We start from the raw sequence: 21,347 nt of genomic DNA, 5'->3' as shown, positions 1-21,347 counted from the left end.
GCTGTATGGCAACAAATTCTTTGGGGAAACACAGCTTGATACTCTTGCTGAAGGGGAACCAGCAAAATTACAAGACAGGGAAAAGTAACGTGTCTTGAGAGGTTAAATGCAAAAGCCTGATTACTCCTCTCAATTATCCCAATCTCACTTTGCGAAATTCACTGTTTGAGAAGTGCTTATTTCCAAATTATACCGAGATGAGCAAGAGGAAAAATCAGTGAAATTACTAAATGAAAACCAACCCTTTTATATAATACATGTAACCCAACAAATTTAGTACAACAAATTCTGTACACATTTGAAGTATCATGAAAATAGTGTCTTTAATATACAGTTTATATACTTACAATATGCGGTTTAAATTTGTTCATATACATTACAGGGATATTTATTTGCACCTGGTTTAAATAACAATCTGCCTTCAGCCTTTTACACAAAAGCCCAAAACAGCACAGAATTCCACAAAACCTTCGTTTTGTAACGGAAATGTACCAAGCCAAAGTTTTGGGGCTTTTTCTTTTTTTTTCTTTTTCCAAGTGTAACTTTTTTGACATACCCAAAGTGAATCTAAAGAGCTAAGAACAAACATACTTTTAATACAATTCAGAAGATTGTCCAAGTCAAGAGAATCACTCTGCAGATTTTCACACTGAAAATTTGGTTATTACACACAAAAATTGTGAAGTCTGAACAACTCCTGGACTACTAGGAGTTTAAGACATAACAAAATGAAGAGTCATTTATTGCTAGGTCTCAACAAGGGGCGTGCATTTCCCCACTGCCCTGCCATCCCTACAAATAAAATGGACAATCCCTCTCGCTTATTAGGATTTAATCTGTACCTTCTGGCTTGTACACAGGAATGCTGCAATTTCAGGGTATCAGAAGGAGGAGCCAGGAGAGCTGGGCTAAGCTGTAATCCTCTCACAGGGCTGGTGTTTGGCTGTTAAGTACCACGGTGTAACCCCCTGCCTGGCCTGCAGGCAGGACTTGGCTGGCCTGTGTTACAGGCAGGCAACCTACTGGGAAGGACACAAGAAGCTGGTGCCAGCACAATTTGTTTTTGTGGGGGGATAATCAAGAAGTTGATTCAAGAGAAGACAATTATTTATAGACAGGTTTGAAACACGGCGCATTTTCAGGCAGCTTCACTGTTTACGCTGTTTCTCTTGAAGCTGTTGTTGTGGAACAAAATTCTTTTAAATGGCAAGTAAACCTGCTCTATTAGAAAATACACAGTAAATTCTAACCCTTGCTTCCAGCTGAAAAGAACACTTCAAAATGTATTTCCCTTCTAATTTTGGATGGACCAAATGTTTTCCGTCTAAGTTTCTAGCCGTGGGCAATTTTTACAAGATGGCAAGAACAAGAATGCAAATACGCACTCTGAGTTGCTGTCAACACAGCTTTGGTTAGCCAGGCAGGCAGCAAGACAAAGGATCTTAATCCTAGGCACAATAAGCATTTGAAAGAAACTAGCATTTCCCCTCAAGTTTCCTCTCCATCCCTCCCCTGCCCAATTCCACGCCCACCGCCAGAAAAGCCTCCATGCCAGAACCCAGCTTTCACTGCTGAAGGCAACATCAGTCCTTGTGCCAACACATGACAGTTGCATAGAAAGGATGTGTTTCCTGGTTCAGGACAGAGAGACAGCTCCATACAGAATGACATGACGTGTTTTTTGCTACCAAACCCCCCAGACAACAAAAAGGTCCAAGGATAACACATAGCTCAGACACTAATAACCAAGTAAGCACCAGTGGTCTTATATTTATTTAGTCTGAGGAAAGAAATCCAAGGTTAGGACTGGCCTGTTTTAGTAGACTGTCTTGAAAATCAAGGTGATTTTAGGCCCACTTCGGCACAATGCTCAATGGTTACAGCTCTCAGGCCCCAAAGACAACCAACACAACTCCCATCAACATGGCTGGCCTCCAATATTGCCCAAAACCAGATTGGTTTTCCCCACTGCTGACCTCTGTGCCGTGCTTGGGTGTTGCCATAGCCTGGCTACCTATTGAAAGGTATCCCTTTCTATAACCTAGGATCCAAAGGCTGTGCCACAACACTCCACATGCCCAGTTTGCTCATTGCTCTACTAATTTCACCTGAGAAGATACTTCAGTCCAGCTTGTGTAGCACAGCAGGTGGATTGACACCAGAGCCATATAATTCACAGAACACAAATGTTAGGAACACCTGAATGCCCAAAAATGGGTTGGAAAGTGAAGGCAATGAGTGGCTAAGGGCAAAAGAAAAAGTTAAATGCTAATACATAATGCATGAAAGCAAGCAAGCAGTGCCAAGACAGAACGAGACAACTGGAAGGCCGTCAATAGCAAGTTTGCAGTTAGAGTTTTCAGCTGTAGTTTGGTGTACAGGCTCAGCTTCTGTAATCAATGCACATTTCTAGGCCTTTCTGTGGGCCAGTTCTATTTTGGTTTATGCACATGGGATGCCAATGCAGCATGGTCATGAATGCAAATTCCACCAGTCTCTTTGCAAGAATAACCACTTCAAGCAGGTAAGCAGAGATAACAGGTGTGAATCCACAGTCAAAGGAAACTACTTTCTCAGGGATGTTAATATTCTGGGGTCATTAGCAATAATTAATGTTAATATTACCAAGACTGCAAATTTTTTTTTTTGAGATATTTTAGGTTATTTTACCTAGAATTAACAAGCTGAGAGAAACAATGGCAAGTACCTGACATTAAAGATTGGGTCCTTTCATATTTGAACACTCATTTGACAGTGAGGTTTAAAATGCAGCTTGTTTCAACTTGCACGTGGTCTACCAACGTGAATATATATCTGAACAGCATCTGAATTTGGTCTAGACTTATTTGAAGCTAAAATATTTTAGAATGCTAATTAAAAAGCATTGGAGAAAGATATTGATCTGTTACTTTAGTCAACACATTACAAAAAACAGGAGTATGAACTCTTGGGGGTTTTTCTATGGGGATATTTGCTCGCTCTAGAGTACCCACAACTGGGCTTTGCTTCCTGGTTGGCAGCTGGTGGTTTGCATTACTGGAAGACAAATAATGCATCTTGGTTTCGGCATGGTGACATGACATGAAATGTGTCCTAACAACAGAAAGCTCTATTTGCTAATTAATTCTTTTTAATGAGTCAATATGGTTGAGAAAGCAGGAAAATCTAGCATTTTTGTCTTTGCTCTGTATTTTCTCTTGACGCTCCCAACTACGTGCCCTACAATGGAGATATTTTTTAATATATCAAAAAGGTAAGCAAGGCAGGTGATGGTTTTCTCCTGGCCAGGGCTCTGCTCAGCAGTAAGTGAAGGTGAAGTTGTTCTAGCATTCCTAGCTCTAATCACCTGATGATCCTAGGCATGCACACTTGCTGAGGAGGAGGGGATAACACAGACTGTTTCCTGAGAACCTCCCCAATTCTCAAATCCAGTTTATAAAGGCAGGGGGGTCCTGGGGTTATTTAGATACATTTTAGAGAGCTCCGTCAACTACAAAAAATCCACAAAGGACGATCAAAAGTTAATCCTATTTCTAGTTTTTTGAGCAGTTAAATTTGAGAGGTCTCCAGGGGCAGACTAATGCCTGCTTACCATCTCTTTTAACGGCTCCCTTGTAACTGCTTCTTCCATGTGACATCTACTGCAGTGAGTTTTTGCAGCTGGGCAACTGAATTGGCACATCCTTTGCTGCTACAGCCCCTCCCACTTTGACACCCACATCCTCCTAGCCCACTGCAAACAAAACAGGTGAACTGAAAAGATCACAAGCATTTCCTGTGGCGTGGCCCAAAACCTCCCTCAGCTCATTCTCAGCAGCATGCCACGCTCTGTTTCCGATCCCTCCCACCTTGCCAGCACTTTATTTCAAAGGCATGACACAGGAGCACTGCCACCTTCCCACACAGGTCCGACCGCAGGAACAGAGGAGCAGACCAAGCACATTTTCAGACAACAAGAACAGCAGCAGAAGAAACACAAGGAGTTGTTACCTTCCACCACAGCACGCCTCTTGCAAGGGCTGTGCTAGCAGGCTGCTGCAGCAGGCAGGATCTGCTGAGAAAAGAGCCTGTGCACTGAACTGCTTTTCCCATGAGAAAGCTGCACGACCAGAAGTCATGCTATTTACTCCAGTCATCCGACTACAAAAGCAACTTTTGAAATCTACAGGTCATAAACTTTTAATTGGCCAGGGCAGAGTGGCTCAGTAGAAAATCCCCTTTCTCCCTCCCCTCTGGGCAACGAGCTAAGCATGACTCTTGGTTTAAAAACATTTAACTCTTTTTGCTCAAAGTAATGTGGAAAATGCATCCATGTTACAGATAGTCAGGAAGATACCGTTAATAAAAATAATGCTGCAAGAATAGTGTATTAGTGGCACTTCACAGCAATTCTTAACATTTTCAGATGTAGTGTCAAAACCAATGCTTTTGTTTATCTGCAAGTCACAGCATGTTGCGAAACATTATGTGAACAGAAATAATCCCGTAAGAAATACCTTTTTTTGCAGTTAACACAAAACTGTAAACAGGATTGGTGTGTGTCTTTCAGCATCAAATTGTTCAGTAATAAATACAACAAAGTCTTAACAGACTATGGAGTCACAGTTCCCGTAGTGTCCAGTTTTTAGCAGCTGTTGAATGTTCAGGGATGCACAAAGGCACACCTCTGCAGATTCTCTACCTTTATTATTGACATAGAAAAAAAAGTCCATTCACCACCGAAAAATGTTTATCTGCATAGTAAGAATTTTTCTACTACTATTTACAAGAAGGATTTTTAGTGCAAAAAAACAGGAAGTGATGTATTAGCTCAAATGTATCAAGTACAGTTTCACTAAAAACTAGCCAGCATCACATCTTGGGTCGCCAGCCATTAATGAACTGTAATATTTTCTTAACCTGCAATTTGCTTAGCTTGAAGTCTTCTGATAGGATTTCTTCTGTAAGCTGAACCAGTAAATTGCCATCAATCTTCTCTGTGACAAAAAATGATATGACATCTTCTGACAGACCAATAAACCTCAACGATTTAGATACTTCCTCTATCGAGAGTCCAGAAAGGTCTGTGGGTGGCTGCCAGGGAGAGCCATCTCCACAAGACCTTGGTGCTAACTGGAGGTGGAGGGGAGATGAGAAGGGGTAAGACACAGGGAATGTATCCTGCATGCCCTTTTTAGCGAGATACTGATCTTCCAAGACGACTGGAGAGCCAGCTTTTGACTCCTCCTCGGCACCATCTATTTTCAGTGGCAAGGGACACATGTCTGTAACTGTCTTATCTTCACTTGACTTCGGTGCCCGAGGAGGTAAGGCAGGGCACGAGTGGCTCTGCTTTGCATTGCTGACTCCCAGAGTTTTCTCATCAGTGCAGTCTAGAGAGTAACTTGCTGACTTTGGACAGCTGGAGATGGTGTTAGTGAACTCTGCTGGAGTCAGCGGGGAGTACCCTGTTGGGAGCTCACATCCATCAAAGTCAAAAGTCAAAGGTGCTGGACAGTTTCTCTTTGGCGTACCTGGAGTCTTCTGTCTGGGGTAACTGTAGCTCCTGCTTGGATCAAGCAGGAAATCACTCCTATTCAGGCCTTCAGCAGTTCCTGAAAAATGGTTTGGCCAAGATAACCTCGAAGGCAGAGCTTCAGCTGAGGGGCTTCCCAAAGGCATTGTGCTCTCAGGCTCTTTGGATTCAGTTTTCATCATGTTACATGGGTAGCAGGAAACAGGTGTGCTCTCAGTTGGGTTGGTATTGTCGCTCTCTGTGACATTACTTAAGGAACAAAGCAGAAAGGATGTTGTTAGTAAGAAAAAAATTGGCATTTCAATAAACTCATAAATATCTGACAGCATCAGAGGGTGACCATCACAAGGAAAGAATCTTCTTTCCTCCAGCAGAACTTTTCACATTTGAATTAACATGTTTGAATTAATGCATTGACAGTTTCTTCACCCCTTCTACAAGCCTGACAAGATGCTGATATACCCAAAAGCCTCATGTCTTGTTTTTTCAAACGCATAAAAAACTAGATGTCTCTATTCAGTTCTGTGTCATCTCACAAATACTCAAGTTTTTCACTGCTGAATTCCTGAGGGATATCACCACGGATAAGAAACAGCCTCACATACAGTAGAAAGATGTTCTAATCCAGTACTTTTCTATATATATACCACAGATGTGTCATGGTATGCATAAGCTAATAAGAGAGCAGGTCACCACTGCACTAGGCCATGTGCACCACTGCAGAGTACAGAGTCACAGAGTAAGTTAATGCTCACTGCCAAAGAAAGAGTTTTAGCTGGACGTGCTGAAGTATCAGGCTTTAAGCTTACCCAGAGTAACTTGTTGGTGTGTCTGGATCTTTAAAATGCTTTGATGTTAAACACTTGCTTTTCAAAGGCACATAAAGAAAGTTACCCTGGATCCACTTCCAGGTGATGAACTAAGCTCAGCCTGTCCAAGGGAACTGATGGTTTATATCCAGATGTTCCCAAGAGATGGACATGACAACAAAAGCACGCAACCTGTTATTAAAAGCAAATGTTTGCTGATTTTATGTCACTTTCTAAAAGAAAATCTGAAAGATTGTGCTGATCTTTGGAATTTTGGTCAACTGAACCAGAGCACTGGAAAAGCAATTAGCAGACATACAAAACTTTTACTCAACACAATAGACAGAAACCAACAGTTGAAAAAAACTTTAATTACTCACCTCTCTCTCCTGAAAACTAACTACTCAAGAAAAAAAAACTCAATAGTCACCCCATGACAGCTCAGTGAAAACTGCTTAAGAATGGAGCAGCTATCAAAAAACCAGCACAGTTTTCACTGATTGACACAAAATTACTTCCCTGTGTGCTTACAGTGGATCAGAGAGGAAGACAATCTGGACCTGCCCAGATCAAATACAAAGTGCAGATGTGTAAAAACAGCCCTAGTCTACAACACTGGAAAATATCTGTCCTAAGAGATGCACTTTTCCTCCTTCTAACCATCTCTCAGACTCCATTCTGTGCCTTCCAAATTTTTCATCTGTTTATGTCACTAATACTAGTTGACAGGTAAAGCAGTTGGATGTTTCCAACAGGAGAGATGGGGTTTTTCCCCCTCAACAGGGATACACCATCAACCAGTCACTTCTGGCTACTTAAAGGCTGACTGGTGTATTGCACACAGTGCAACCATTTTTCACAAACCAAGCCATCAAGCTGAGAAAACAGTTAGTGAGGTGTTGTAAACAACCAACCATAGAGAGCAATTTAATTGATTGATCCTGTTGCTGTTCTCTAATTCCATACTAGAACTGGAAAATTTATTGATTTCAAAGATTAATGGAATTTCTGAAAATTGATAAAGTAACATTTTAATATTTTTGAAGTGCTTCCTTATTCGTCCTCCACTAAATTGAACTGCCTGGGACTCAGTGCAAAAGGATGCAAGACAAGCCTCAAATACAACTGAAGTCAGTTATCAGGCATTTTTGGAGGCAGATAAGGACAAATCATACTGACTTTTTTTCTGTTTAAAGTATTGTCAGCAACCCTTCATGATCCAGAAAACAAGATCATTGATATAGATGGCAAAGCCATCTCGTTACTCCACACAACGGCAATTTTCTAGTAGCTTCCTCTGCAACACCAGGTCAGCTCTACCAAAATGGAGATGTCTGGTCTAGACCCAGCTGGAGATTAATTTCATGCAAATACTGTGAAAGTCAAGGCAGATCATAGAATCACAGAATTGTTTAGGTTGGAAAAGACCTCTAAGATCATCAATCCAACCATTAATCCAGCACTGCCAAGTCCACACTAAACCATGTCCCCAAGTGACACATCTACACCTTTTTTGAACCCTTCCAGGCACAGTGACTCTAACACTTCCCTGAACAGCCTGTTCTAATGCTTGACAGCCCATTCCATGAAGAAATTCTTCCCAACATCCAATCTAAACCTCCTCTGGTGCAACTTGGGGCCTTTAATTCTCATTCTATTGCTTGTTAATTGGGAGAAAAGACTGACCCCCACCTCACTAAAACCTTTAGCATTCCTGAGAAACTTCACTTCTGTTTTCCCAGTTTTTTCCCAGTTTTTCAGAAGGCAGATGTATTCTTAGCTACAAAAAGAGAAAGCAGCATTTGGTGGGCCCCTAAAGCTGGGAGGTCTTGTGCTCAGCCTCCTGTGGAGTAGACCTTGACAGAACTATCCAACAGACTTCCTTAAAATAAGCAAGCAGCCATGATCTAGAGTGATCATTGCCAGATCCACAACACTAAGCTGCAAATGTGCAGTATGACTTAGAAAGGCAATTCCAGTGTAAGTTATTATACCAACTGCATCCAGACTGAAATGAATTCAGTGATGTTTCAGATGAGTTTGTAATATCCACAAAGATAGGATTGTGTCACTGAAGGGGTGCCAAAAAAAAAGGCGAGAAGACATCCAAGGCAAAAAGGAGGTGATGCTTCAAAAGGTGCATATACTTTCTGAAGCCAAAGGAAGGACACTCTATCACTAAGAAAGCTATGCAGCCACATAATTCAGAATTTACTGTCAACTTTCAACTAGCCTGGGTGGATTTTCCAGTTTGTGGGTTGCGTTTGTGCTGAGGTGTGTTTGATGTGGAAGCTGTCTGGCCCCCTTCTGCTTCACCTCACTTTGTACTCAGTGGTGTCTGCTGGTCTTTCTGTCCTCCATCACATCCACCCTGTAGGTTCCCATATAGTTAGCGCAACACATTTCTGGATTACCATGTTCTTTTTGTGTCCCTGATTATCAGAGCTGACTGCACTGCATGAAGCACTGACATCCCACCCAAAAACTAGCATTGAGGTGGCCTGGTTTGAAGATTCAAGCTTTTCAAGAAACATGGAGAATTATATATGATCTTTTAACTAGACAGCCTATGTCACCTAAGAGTGATATTGCCTCTAGCAGTGCATGCAGGTGTTTGACATAAACTGCTATGTCCTATCTAGTAAAGCATAGTTTCTGCTGGAGCTTTTCTTCCTTTTGAATATTTAAAAATAACTTGACAGGTTAGCCCATTTTAGTAAAAGTCAGCAAGTCTGACACCGCACCGCGCCTTAGAAACAAGCGCCTACAAAAAGAACAGTGCTAAATTCAACTTTCTCAGGAGGTGCTCCCACAGGTCACACACATACATGTTGTGCAGTCCTGAAGAGTAGTAGGACAGAGTGGGGCTGGGAGAGCGGGTCTGCTGTCGAGCAGGTTTCACTGTGCGAGGAGGGATGGAGGGGCTGGTGGAGGACGGCTTTGAACTCCGTGGTGGGACTGGGGGAGCGTTGAGGAGCCTGCATTCCTCTTTCACCTGTACAAAAGAACAACACGTAAGCAAGCAGCAAGAAAAGCTGGGCTACAGCAGCCTCAACCAGATGAAGCACATCTGGTTCTGCCTTATTCTTTGAAAGGAAATAATTAAAAAGGGAGGAAAAGGGAGAAATTAAAAAGTGTATACATTTGCAACAGTATGTAGCTGTCAAAGAAGTCCAAAAGAACACTTTGCCACTGGTAGAACTACCATCAATCTTTTCTAGGGCACATTTCAGCAGTTTGATATACACTCATTTAAAAAGCTGCAGCAATGAAATAATGTTAAAGAACCTTCCAGTAACACAAAAAAATCAGACAGACTGTTCCTGATATTATACATTCTGTAAGGAGCAATTCATTATGCCTAAACTTCATTAGTGTTGCTTATTAAGATGTAATAAACCAAGCTTATGTAATGAAAAGATCTCAATATACTCTGATGTTTCCTGACTTACTTCACCAGCGATAATCAGTCATCTAACTCAAAGATGATTCCCAGCTCCCTCCCTCAGGAATAGTACATTTATCTCATATTTACCAGCTTCTGGATTCAAACTTGGAGCTTCAGGCCTTCTGTAGCTGCCAAAGCAGGGCAGCTGTCCAAAATGTACAAGTGGAAAGGTGTACACCCAGCTGACACGTCTGCTCTGTGCAGCCAGACAACCTCACAGCCTAAAGAACACAGCTGTAGCACTGATCACCTGAAATTTAGTGTGGTGTGCCTGCGTAGGAGCAAAATGTCAGGATCCATCCCCATAGAAAATATGATGGAATTAAGGACTTAATCTTACCAGGACATATTTGGGAGAGCAACTTTATTTAGTAGGGCTAGAGGTGAGAGGGCTGCTGAGAATTCAGCTGCCAGGCAGGATTTTTAATGATTCACCACCTGCCCCTGGGCAGGAGGAGACCTCTATGTTCTCCTTGTCTGAAACAGTCTTAGATGCATCAGAAAGGGGAAATTATTTTTGTGTTAAAAGTTGAAGTTTATTTTTAAATTTTACAACACTGCAGAACTAAAAGTTATCTTAGCAATTCTGCAACACATAATTAGCAATTAAAGTGATTTAATTTATTTAAAAACAAAATAAATGTGGAACTTTTTGCAATCCACTTCAGTGCTTTCAAAATGCAACAACATATTTAGTACTTTTGTGAAATGGAAAACTGGGGACTAGGACATTTTAGTACATTTTTCCCCTAATTCAAAACAAGTCAAAATTACAGGAAATGCCCGACAGCACAAAACACTGAAATAAATCTTGTTCTAAGGGTTCTTATTTGCTCTTTCAAGGAAAGGGATGAATCAATTTTATTCATGTTTGTTATTGAATTCAGGCATAAAACTCTTCAACCATTTTAGCGCTGCTCCCCAAGGATGCCTGAAGACTTCTTTTCCCCCAAGTCAGAATAGGCAAAGTTAATACTGAATGCTATTGAATATACATCCATAGGGTTAGAGAGACCATTCAGGGGAGCTCTTGGAGCACAGCAGATGGTCAAAGGCTTAAAGCTTTTCTTTCCTGGGAAGACTGAGGAATTCAAAGGAGCTGGCACAACAAACTGTGCCAAACTCCCTTGCTTGACCCAGATTGCAGATCAGAACAAAGCCATAAATAATACCTGTTTGCAGTCCCAACTGGTCCCTGTCACAAAACCACAATTACAGCTGCCACACACAACCCCCAGGAATCCCAGCAGAAGAATAAAAAGGAGAGATTTTGCAGATTAAGCTGACAGGAGCAAGGGGAAGCTTCAGGAAAGCCATGCATACTAGGTCCAGGAGAATGGCAATGAAATAAATGGAAGAGACGAGTGGAACAGCCACAGTGTGACAGGACAATGACCTCGATGGCTGTTGCTCTTAGCTGGAAATACTCTTTGCCCTGGAAGCACTAGGTGTCACACGGCTGTCAGATACAGATAAAACACATTTACACTGCACAACCTGAAACTTCTGTTTGACACTGAGCTCTCTCATGCGCCAACCCTCCTTCCTGTGACCTAGGAATGGTGGCCCATTTCTATTGGCATGAGGCACTACATTGATTTTAAGAGCTCTGTTCCATTTCCTTACTGCCACCCCAAGCCCTGCCAGCACCACCTGGGCCCTGGGGTGTCAGTGCTGAACCTGGGCATCACGGGTGCCCATTGCAGTGGCCAGGTCTGTGGCTGCCTGGATAAAACCTGTCCTGTTGCCAGCCTGATTGTGAGCATAACACAGAGCAGTTCCACCACGCTCCTCGCCCACAGGAGCCTGAACTTCCGGTGCACTCCATTAGGGATGTGCTTTGTATCAATCAGGAAAATAGCCTCTGGTTTTATGCAAATTAGTGTTTGGGGAATGAAGAAATTACTAATTTACAGGCCTTAATTCAGAGGTTATTCCCCCCTCCTCTGCTTTTCTGCCTTCACGCTACTTTGATTTTCTGAAAAGTATTTAGAAAACACACATAATATATCACGATGTTTCAATCCTGCTGGAGAGAAGAAAGCCAGAACAGTTTCTGAAATACCCAGATGTATTTTCCTGTCCTGCAAACAGCTCCTGGACACACATTTTAAATTTAGTGCAAAAATACAATTGCCAGCCAACCTTTACACAGAAATGCTATGGAATATCATTCTAGAGGGAGTGATGACTAAAGCGCATGTTCACCAGCAGCTCCTGAGATCTACTTACTCTATAAATACCTACATGGAAACCATGCAAACATCTCAGCTCCAGCCCACAGATGAATTCTGTAGGTCACTGATACTCACTCCAAAGCTGTTCCAAGAAGCCATAAAAGCAAGTCAAAATTATTATAATCTATGGAAATGTAGGTTTTTAGTATTATTTTTACTGGGGCTACACCCACTGCCCACCTCTAACTCCCAGCTGATATCTTTAGCAGAAGTTATTTCTCCAAAATGGCTAGAAAGCAACACCGAAATTGCTGACAGCACTCATGCATTACCTCAGTAATGTAAGACACACATGACAAAATTGCACACTTTCCAAAATAACTCTAAAGGGCACCATACACATCCACCCCAAGTGTCACCCTGCTGTCCCCCGAAGGGAATCATGGGGACTCCCCAGGTATGAGGGTCCACACTGATGCTGTGCAGGTGCTCCACAGCTCTCCCAGCACCCCACTGCCCACACCTCAGGGATGACCCTAAGACCCTCATGTCTCAGGCATGACCTGGGTGGTTGGGACCCCCATGCCACAAGGGCTGCCCTCACCTCATTGTGGGGGCAGCCTTCCTCCCCCAGCACCCCTCTGACCCTGTGCAGAAGCAGTTCAGCTCACAGAAAGCAGCAGGAAACAAATCATTTTCCAGATCCAGACCTGGCTGCCTGCCCAGGCACAGGAGTGCCAGAGCCAGCACAAAAGGGAAGCCAGGACGATGTGTCTGGGAAAGGAGGAGGAGGAGGAGGGTGGGACCAGCCCCACACTGTTAACATCAGTGTAGGCTTCCAGGGAGCCTCATCCCAATATGGTGCTGCTGGGCATTTGTCCAAGAGTCTGGACAAAGTGTCAGTGCATACCTGACCTCAGAGGCAAGGAAGTGCTCGTGGGTTCCTGCACTTAACATTGCACGTAAACGCTTTGCTAGGAAGACATAATATCTTGCCTTTCCTGGCTGCTCAAGCTTCTCCATTTGCTTTTTGGGGAAGTTTTGGTGGCACAGCCTAAGGGCTGTAGTTGGGCATTTTGTGCTTGCATGGTGTCCTCCTCCCCTCTCCTTGTTGCACCTCCCCAGTGAGCACAGAGCCTGGCCAAGGGCATCCCCACAGAAATCTACTGCAGGCTAACCCAGCATGAAAGAACACACCTTTCAACCAGGTTGTGACCTGACTCATGAGGGCAAGGCTACAGCCAACACTACTGGACTGTTAGATGGCAATAGAAAAGGTATGGGATCATCATGGTTTGCTGCAGTTTGGTCTCAAATTAGTCTTTATTTACTGTACAGCCATGCTCTTGAAATCACCCTAGGGCTTGCAAGCAGAATGGTATTTTTTTATTTCCAGAAAAACCCCTGCAAAACAAATTTGTTAAATAATGATGTACACCAAGATTCATTGGATATATGTCACATTGACATTTTGCTGAAGACTCCTAGACACTCTTTCCTGAGGGAACCTTCTTTCTTGCTTTCTTTTCTTTTTTTTTAATAATGCTTAGAAACTATATCAAGAGACCACATAATGGGTGGATTCTCCAACCAGTCCACACAAGCTCCTGTTGATAAAATACATTTGCATTTTTCCCTCCAAAGTCTCCATGACATTCCAGGTTTGGAAAAGTGATTTCTCCCATGAGGTTTCACTAAAAACCTTAGGCCAGGAAACATGCTCTGTTTACAACTGAGTCCTCTAGAAGGCTCATTTATCAATTCTGCAGAGCTCCTATTTAAACATATTTTCTTTCAATAAGCAGTACAGAGTGATTAGTTCAGGTCTAATAGTCTAGTTTGATAAAGCTTCCTTGAGGACAATGACACAATATTCATCAAAATCTGCTATCGGCTTATAATAGAGAAGACAATCTCGCATTAACAAACACTTCAAATCTGTAAAAAAATCTAGCTGTTCTCATTATCAGAGCCTGCTAATTGAAGACACACTAAGGCAATCTGAGGCGTTTCCAAGTGGGGTCATGCCCCATACACTCCACAGAAAATATGAGAAGACATGGAGGTCACATAGAGAGATGATGTGGAAAGCAAGAGAATGAAGTGACTCAGCAATTCTCAGACCTTGTTTGTGAGAGCAAGAAACCCAAAACGAATATCACCTGAAAGCATCAGGATTAAGCTACTAGATCAGTAATATTAAATACACTCCTGTGATTGTTATGACTTACGCAGTAGGAAGCCAGCTGAAGTGGCACATCTTGCAAAGTTTGCCTGTTCCCTTGCCCTGTACATGCCCTTCCCCCCTCCACCAAGTATTCCCTAAAAAGATCTGCATGCAAACCCTTCACCACCTAAAAGAAGAAACAAACAAACATAAACAACCCTGACTTACTGCTTCTGATTTGGGAGGCACTGGAGGTGGAGGTAGGGAAACATCTGAAGACTTTGTGGTTGTTCCAACAGTTGCAGGCACAGGAAGAGACGCGGTACTGCACTTCGATCGGAAAGATCCTCTGTAGCTGTCACACTTGCTCTTCTCACTTAGTGAGCAAGAGAGAGGCTGATCACCACCCTTTCCAGACCCTTGGTCCAACCAGAGCTCTTCATAAGGAAGTTCTGGTTTCGTAGGCAGAAACATCGACTCTTCACTAACTTCAGGGAAAAGGTAATCGCTGCCACTGTCCCCGGACTCCTGGTACTGAAGAGCATCGTGAGAGAACAGAGCCCACTCGTTACACAAGTCTCTGCAGCCATGGAGGTTCACCTCGCTATTCCCATGCAAGTTGTTCCCATAGACGCACACAGAGAGGCGGTGGAAGGACTGCGTGAGCTCGTCCCGCGCGTAGCTGAGGGAGTTTGGCACGTGGCTGTGCCCTGTGCACCGGCTCTTCTTGGGGCTCTTGCAGTCGTCATTCCAGTCAGTCTTCACATCTCGCACGGCACGGGAATACTCGTCTATGTCAAACTGCTCCTGGCATATATTAAACCAGTGCTGGATGAGGGGTTCATGCCACAGTTCCCCCTTCACCACACTATCAGGTAGAATAAATTTCGGAAGTGTCAAGTGCAAGGGGAAATGCATGGGGATGATTTTGTTTCCACGAAGCACGCAACAAACTACCACAGTCTTGGTCTGAATGTTGACAAATTTGTACCTGTGCCCCTCCCGGATAAAATGCAGGTCATAGGGGTTTCTTGGTGTAGGACTCGGCACAGTCACATTAACAGGCAGCCTGGTTTTTTCTACTATATTGCGAATCGTGTGCTCACCTTCTTGCATCTGCACCTCCAGTGGGCTGCGGGTGCTGAACTTGCCCTTACACTGGAAAGGGAGACTGATGCTCTCGTTGGTCCTGTGGTTCATGCAGATGAGGCAGGGCATTTTGCCTCTGCCTAGCTTACTAATTGAATTAAGCTTCCCAATTTTTTTGAAGATGGTGTTGAGCCGTGACTTCTCCTTAGAAGATTTTGCATAAAGGATTTCTGCTTGCCCCATTAATGTGAGCTCATCCCCAGTACTAAGGGTAATGTTATAAACTTCAGTGTCTTCGTTGCATTCACCTGAAGCTACCTGCAAAACAATAATATAAAAAATTTTGTTTGCCCCCAATGAAGACAATACTTCAAATCACATCAAATCTCTTGAGACTGAACTTACAAGACTATGAATTGGAAAAAATGAAAGTTGCTTTATCTGAACAGCCGATTGGTCAAGTGCAAGGTGATTAACCTGAAGCTCAGCTAAGTAATCTTTTTAAATTGTTCAGCACATTCCTGTATTTTACTTGAGAGGAAAGAGCCACGTGAAACTGTCAAAGAAGGCATGAGAACAACCAACCATTTTTAAAAGAAAGGGAAAATCCACATACCCCAGCAGTTCAAATAGCTGCTTGTGTCATGCAGCTATGACAGAATGGATGTCTGGATTCCCTTGAGTATCTTTTCCCTGTACCCTTGTTTTTGCTGTTTCTTAGAACTTACTTGCCAGGCTTTTGAGGGAAACAAATTTCTTTCAACATCTTTAGCTCCCTGAGGAGCAGAAAAGGTGATTTCATCATTACAGATGAAGCATATCCCTTTGATATAATCCTTTCCAGGCTAGAGGGAATGACAGATGACATCTATTCCCTGAAGGAGAAATCAAGAATATCGGTCTATCCCATATGCCTAACTCCCCCCCTGCTTTGCTCTCCTAGTCATAGACTTCCTTCCTCATTTTTTGATCATAATTGCAATTTAAGAGATTAAACAACATATGCACAGCCATGTGTGAGCTTTTCTAGTATGGAAATTGTACCAGGAAAAAAACCCCTACAAAACAGATGTCCAAAGCTCATTTGCTCCTGAAGTTATTTCCCTATGACTGAAATAACTCTTTATAGACAAGATTGCTCTGCCTCATATTTGAGTGGTTTAACATGAAAAGCCCTTTTAAGGGACGTAACAGAACCCACCCAATTCTTCGGTAGCAGCAGATTCCTACTCATAAATGAAGGTGCACCAGATAAACATCACTAGTCTGTTATAGAGGATTTTATTTGAGAAACTGAACATACTAAAGAAATTGCCGATGAAAACATATGCTAAAATTTTATATCCCTTCCTCACCTCCAAAACCCCTAAAGACTTCATGGACTTGAGTGAAGTTCAAACTCCAGGCTTCAAACCATGGTATCATCACACAATAGCCATTGCATGAAATCAGAGCTGTAATTCCACTAAGTTAATAACTGACAAGTGCAGTGAATAATGCTTCCTCTTGTAAGATGTGACCTGCAATTCCCCTGTATTTGCAGTACTGTGATTATCTTCTGCAAGCCTCCCGGAGCAATTGCACAGGCGGCTCAGGCGAGGTGTGCCGTCCTAGCACTTCAGGCTTGGGACTTCCGGAGAGGAAGTCATTCAAACCCTGAATTATCTACACAAACACTAATTGGTCTAATCCAGGAAACCACTAGGATTTATGGTACGTAATACTCATTCACAGTTTGCACCACTGGCCTGACAGTCTTTTGAAACACCACAACGCAAAAGGAAAGCACTAGGGGTTATTTCGTTGATAACGCCCGTGTGACGTTCATTGCTGGTTTCTCCTCAAACTGTCACAGAGCACTGCAGTGGAGCTGCAGCCACATAGCCCTGCCTTCGAGGGACTGATAAGGGCTGAGAACACACAGGGCTCTGTGCCTGTACCATGCAATCTCCCCCCTCTCTTTCTGAGAGTGTTTTCTCTAAGAATATTGGTTTCTAGAATCAACAAGTCCCTGCAAACAGCTGCTTTGACAGTGCCAGCCACACTGCTGGACTTGTCACTCGATGCTGCACAATCACAGCTTTCCTCACTACTTGTGGGACACTGTCTGGAGTGAGGGAGGTGTCACAACCTACAGCTGTGGGAGATCCTCCTAGGCCAACTTACAGTTCCCTGGTGATTCACAAACAAACAAGCCGCTGTAGGAGGAAACGGTGGGTCAGATGCGACACCACAGAGGTAATTAAATGGCTGAGCTTTACAATGAAGGTCTTGTGGAGCAGCTACTTATTGATGTCATGCACTTCAACCAGCCAAATAGCAAATAGGCTTTTAGAGTCAACTGGCATGATTAAAGACAAAATTATTTTCAATTAGAAACATTGGAAAACATTCTTTCATTGTTAAAAAAACAGTCACAGGATCATTACAGGTGAAATACGATTGAATTTAACCCTCGATGTGTGTACAGATGGGGAAATGAGGTGCTGGAGAGCAGCACTGTAGAAAGGGACCTGGGGGTCCTGGTCCATGGTAAGTTGAACATGAGTCAGCAGTGCCCTGGCAGCCAAGAGTGACAACCCTGACCTGAGGGGCATCCAGCCAAACAAGGGAGGGGATTGTCCCACTCTGCTCTGCACTGGGGCAGCCTCACCTCAAGTGCTGGGGGCATTTTTGGGTGCCACAATACATAAAAAGACATGAAGCTCTTAGAGAGCATCCAAAGGAGGGCCATGAGAATAGGGGAAGCCATACAAGGAGTGGCTGAGGTCACTTGGTGGCTGAGGTCACTCTCACTGAAGGGAGACCTCACTGCAGTTACAACTTCCTCATGAGGGGAAGAACAGGAGCAGACACTGATCTTTTCTCTGTGTATCCAGTGACAGGACTCAAGGGAATGGACTGAAGTTGTGTCAGGGGAGGTTTAGGTTGGATATCAGGAAAAGGTTTTTCACCCAAAGCGTGTTTGGGCACTGGAACAGGCTCTCCAGGGAAGTGGTCACAGCACCAAGCCTGACAAAAGATCAGGAAGCATTTGGACAATGCTCTCAGGCACATGGTGTGATTCTTGGGGTGTCCTATGCAAGGCAATAAGTTGGACTTGATGTTCCTCATGGGTCCCTTTCAACTCAGTATAGTCTATGAAAAGAAAGATGATGCCATAGTTCTAGTACAGTATTTTGAGAAAAATACTTGTCTGCATTCTTCCTTCTAAACAAAAGTATAAGGTATTAGTTACTGTTCAAAATTATATTAAAAACTGAAAACGTGAAATTAAAAGTTTAAGACCACAGAACTTTATCCACTAAATTCTACTTATGGTGATGTTAGGATTGCTGATACATCCCACTGGGCTACTTATACTTTAAAACTGGTAAGTAAATGGTAGGTAAACATGTGTTCTAGAATTTTGGCAACAAAGATATACCATACATATCATATATCTCTCTCTCTCAATACATGTAACTATGCATAGATATTGCTCAGCTTTTGTTCTTCAGATTACAAAGGCAAGAATCATTAGGCTAAATGATCTTTACTCTGTCCTTGTAGCAATGACATATGAAAATCAGACTTGCTCTGTCTTGTTCACTCAAACATTCCATTTTATCAACAGCCACAAAACTTACAGAAAAATCAACAAAGAGCCATGGACTTTAGCTTGGCTTTACACTGCCTTTGCCTCCAGAAGCCCAGGAATTAGTCATACAGAACATTTCCTAAGAACAGATGGGACAGAGGAAATGGCCTCAAGTTGCACCAGGGGAAGTTTAAATTGCATATCAGGAAAAATTTCTTTACCGAAAGGGTTGCCATTCACTGGAACAGGCTTCCCAGGAAAGTGGTTGTGTCACCATTCCTGGAAGCATTTATAAAATGTGAAGACGTGGCACTTAGGGACATAGTTTACTGGTGGACTTGGCAGTGCTGGGTTAATGGATGGACTTGATGATCTCAAAGGTCTTTTCCAACCTAAATGATTCTATGGTTCTATGCCAAATAGTACACTTATAGACAACATGAAAGTGCATATCATAAATTATTCCTAGAAGGCAGAATGGGTAGCCCCACACCAGACCCATCTCCCTCTACTCTCTAAGCTTTCAGCACCGACTCAGCAGGATTTGCGTCTTCATAACCCTGCTGAGAGCATTCTCTGGGCACCCTCTGCTTCCTGCTATGCAGTTGCTGGGGGGATGTAGCAGAGCCCTAGGCTACTTTAGACACTTGGACCTGCTAGTGGCAGGTCCCAGCTGGCAAACGTGACACAACTTATCACTGGTGTATGATGGACACAAGACAGCAGCGTCGAGTAGCAGAGTTAAGGTGGTCCAGAAATACTAGTGCAGAAATAATCATACATTTTTGTGGTAAACTCCTTAAGTCTCATAATAATTCTGGAAAAAAGGTAACGCAACAGAAGGCAGAAAACACCTAAGAAGCTTTCACTCCGCTGCACCACATATCTAAGGATGGCTTTATACATTTTAATAGTAATGTTTCATGCACTGTAAGAACAACTCCTGCAGTTTTACTTTACACTCGCCCCTCTTTTGCCCTTCCCAGTCAGTTTTCATTGGTAACAGGTGAGAATAACCAGTGATCCCAGCTTTGTGAAAGAGGCAGTGCTTGCCACACTACACTCCAAAGCCATCTAGGAATCACTAGTAGATATTCAAGCTGAACAATGAATGCAGAAGACTCACAGAACCAGAACTTTCTCCCTGTTATACTTGCCTTCTCCCCTCCGACTGCTAGCTGTTGATCCACGCTATCTGTTCACTACTGATGCCAGGATGCTGACCAGAAAGTTTACAGGCATACAGACACCTTACCAAACACACTGCAAAACAGCAGTGGTCTAAGTCACTATCATATTTTATATTTTAAGAGTCAAGCAATTTCAGTAACATTGAAAAGCCAACTGTAAGTCCTGCAGAAGACAGGCATCAGAAAAGCAATGAATGACAATTCAGGAAACATTGTGTTGGAAAAGCTCAGGTATAATCTTCCTTTTGCTTAAGGAAAGGCTAACTGGGAATAAGAAATTTTGGTAACACCTGAGTCAATATGTTGTCTTGGACTCCAATTGTTCTAATTTGTTATAGTTCGAAGCAGAAGTCTTTAATTGGACACATATGAACTCCTTTACAAAAATAATTTGTGGCTTTATATTGATTGGTATACCAGCTAGATTTTATTAGAGTAATGCAAGCATTGCATTCACTTTAAAAATATAATCAGGATTTTTTTGTGCTGATTGGGGATTTTTTTTTTTTTTTTGTTAGAGCTCTTTGTAACTTTGAGGTCTCTAATTCATAGCTACAGCATTTGGTTTTTACTATTAGAGCCAAGGCACCAATCACAGCACAATGGATACTTAATATAAATATTTTATATAATTTATATATAATTTAATACTATATAAAACATATATGATTCAATGCTATATAAAATATATAATTTAATATTATATCTATTAATAGATAATATATACCTGATCTATTTTTTTACTGGTCACAAAAATGGAAAAAGATTTTTAAAATGTAAAAGAGAATCTTCAGAAGAGCTATTAGCAGGAAAAACAATGAGCAAACTTTTGCAAGGAAGTTTGCTGGCTAAATTCAGCAAGACAGGATCCCATTCTTCTTTTATAAATGTCTGTTTCCCAAGTCAGAATCAGCAAGTAAAAGTCTCCATGCTAGCATACATGTATTTCCCTCTGGGATAAGAGGGACGTTGCCTAATTGCTACATTAACAGCTGGCTTCAGCGCTCTTTAAGGACGTCTCAAATAAATCAGTGTTCTAAAACTGACTCAAAATGTGGCAGGTAACACTGCAGAGCTTTAACATGGAACATGTCTTTATGTGGGATGTCAGGAGCCAGGCTCAGGAGGCAATGGCGCTTGCCATCCAGGCTCTTTTCCACAGGTACCTCAACACAGGCATGCAGCAGCAGCAGCAGCAGTTCTACTTCCTCTGCTTCTCTGACTCAAGCCACCCACCTTTTTCCAGGAGGAAAAGAGGCCGCCACAGGACTGCAATGCCAATGCAAAACACAGAGGTGTTGAGCCTGTGTGTACTGGGGAAAAAGGGGAAACAGAAGAAAAAACCCAAACTGTTTGGAGCTGACTCTCGCTG

At 42.6% G+C, this 21,347-nt stretch overlaps 1 protein-coding gene across 2 annotated transcripts in view; it reads right to left on the bottom strand.

The window, feature by feature from the left end:
* Window positions 1-304: 304 nt before the first annotated feature.
* The window catches only part of GAREM1 (GRB2 associated regulator of MAPK1 subtype 1), a 102,037-nt gene continuing 80,994 nt past the window's right edge, over window positions 305-21,347 (bottom strand). For both annotated transcript variants that reach the window (XM_066181979.1, XM_066181988.1), the window contains 3 exons: window positions 14,345-15,523; window positions 9,153-9,319; window positions 305-5,764 (listed from right to left, as the gene is read on the bottom strand). In XM_066181979.1, coding sequence (XP_066038076.1) covers window positions 4,852-5,764; window positions 9,153-9,319; window positions 14,345-15,523 — 2,259 coding nt within the window. In that variant the 3' untranslated portion in view covers window positions 305-4,851. The remainder of the gene's footprint in view (window positions 5,765-9,152; window positions 9,320-14,344; window positions 15,524-21,347) is intronic.

Source organism: Chamaea fasciata, unplaced genomic scaffold (assembly GCF_029207755.1).
Source record: "Chamaea fasciata isolate MVZ Bird 193981 ecotype frontalis unplaced genomic scaffold, bChaFas1.0.hap1 SCAF_1, whole genome shotgun sequence".
In the NCBI taxonomy this organism is placed as follows: domain Eukaryota; kingdom Metazoa; phylum Chordata; class Aves; order Passeriformes; family Sylviidae; genus Chamaea; species Chamaea fasciata.
The sequence above is the reverse complement of the archived record's forward strand: the minus strand, read 5'-3'. Positions and strand labels throughout refer to the sequence as shown.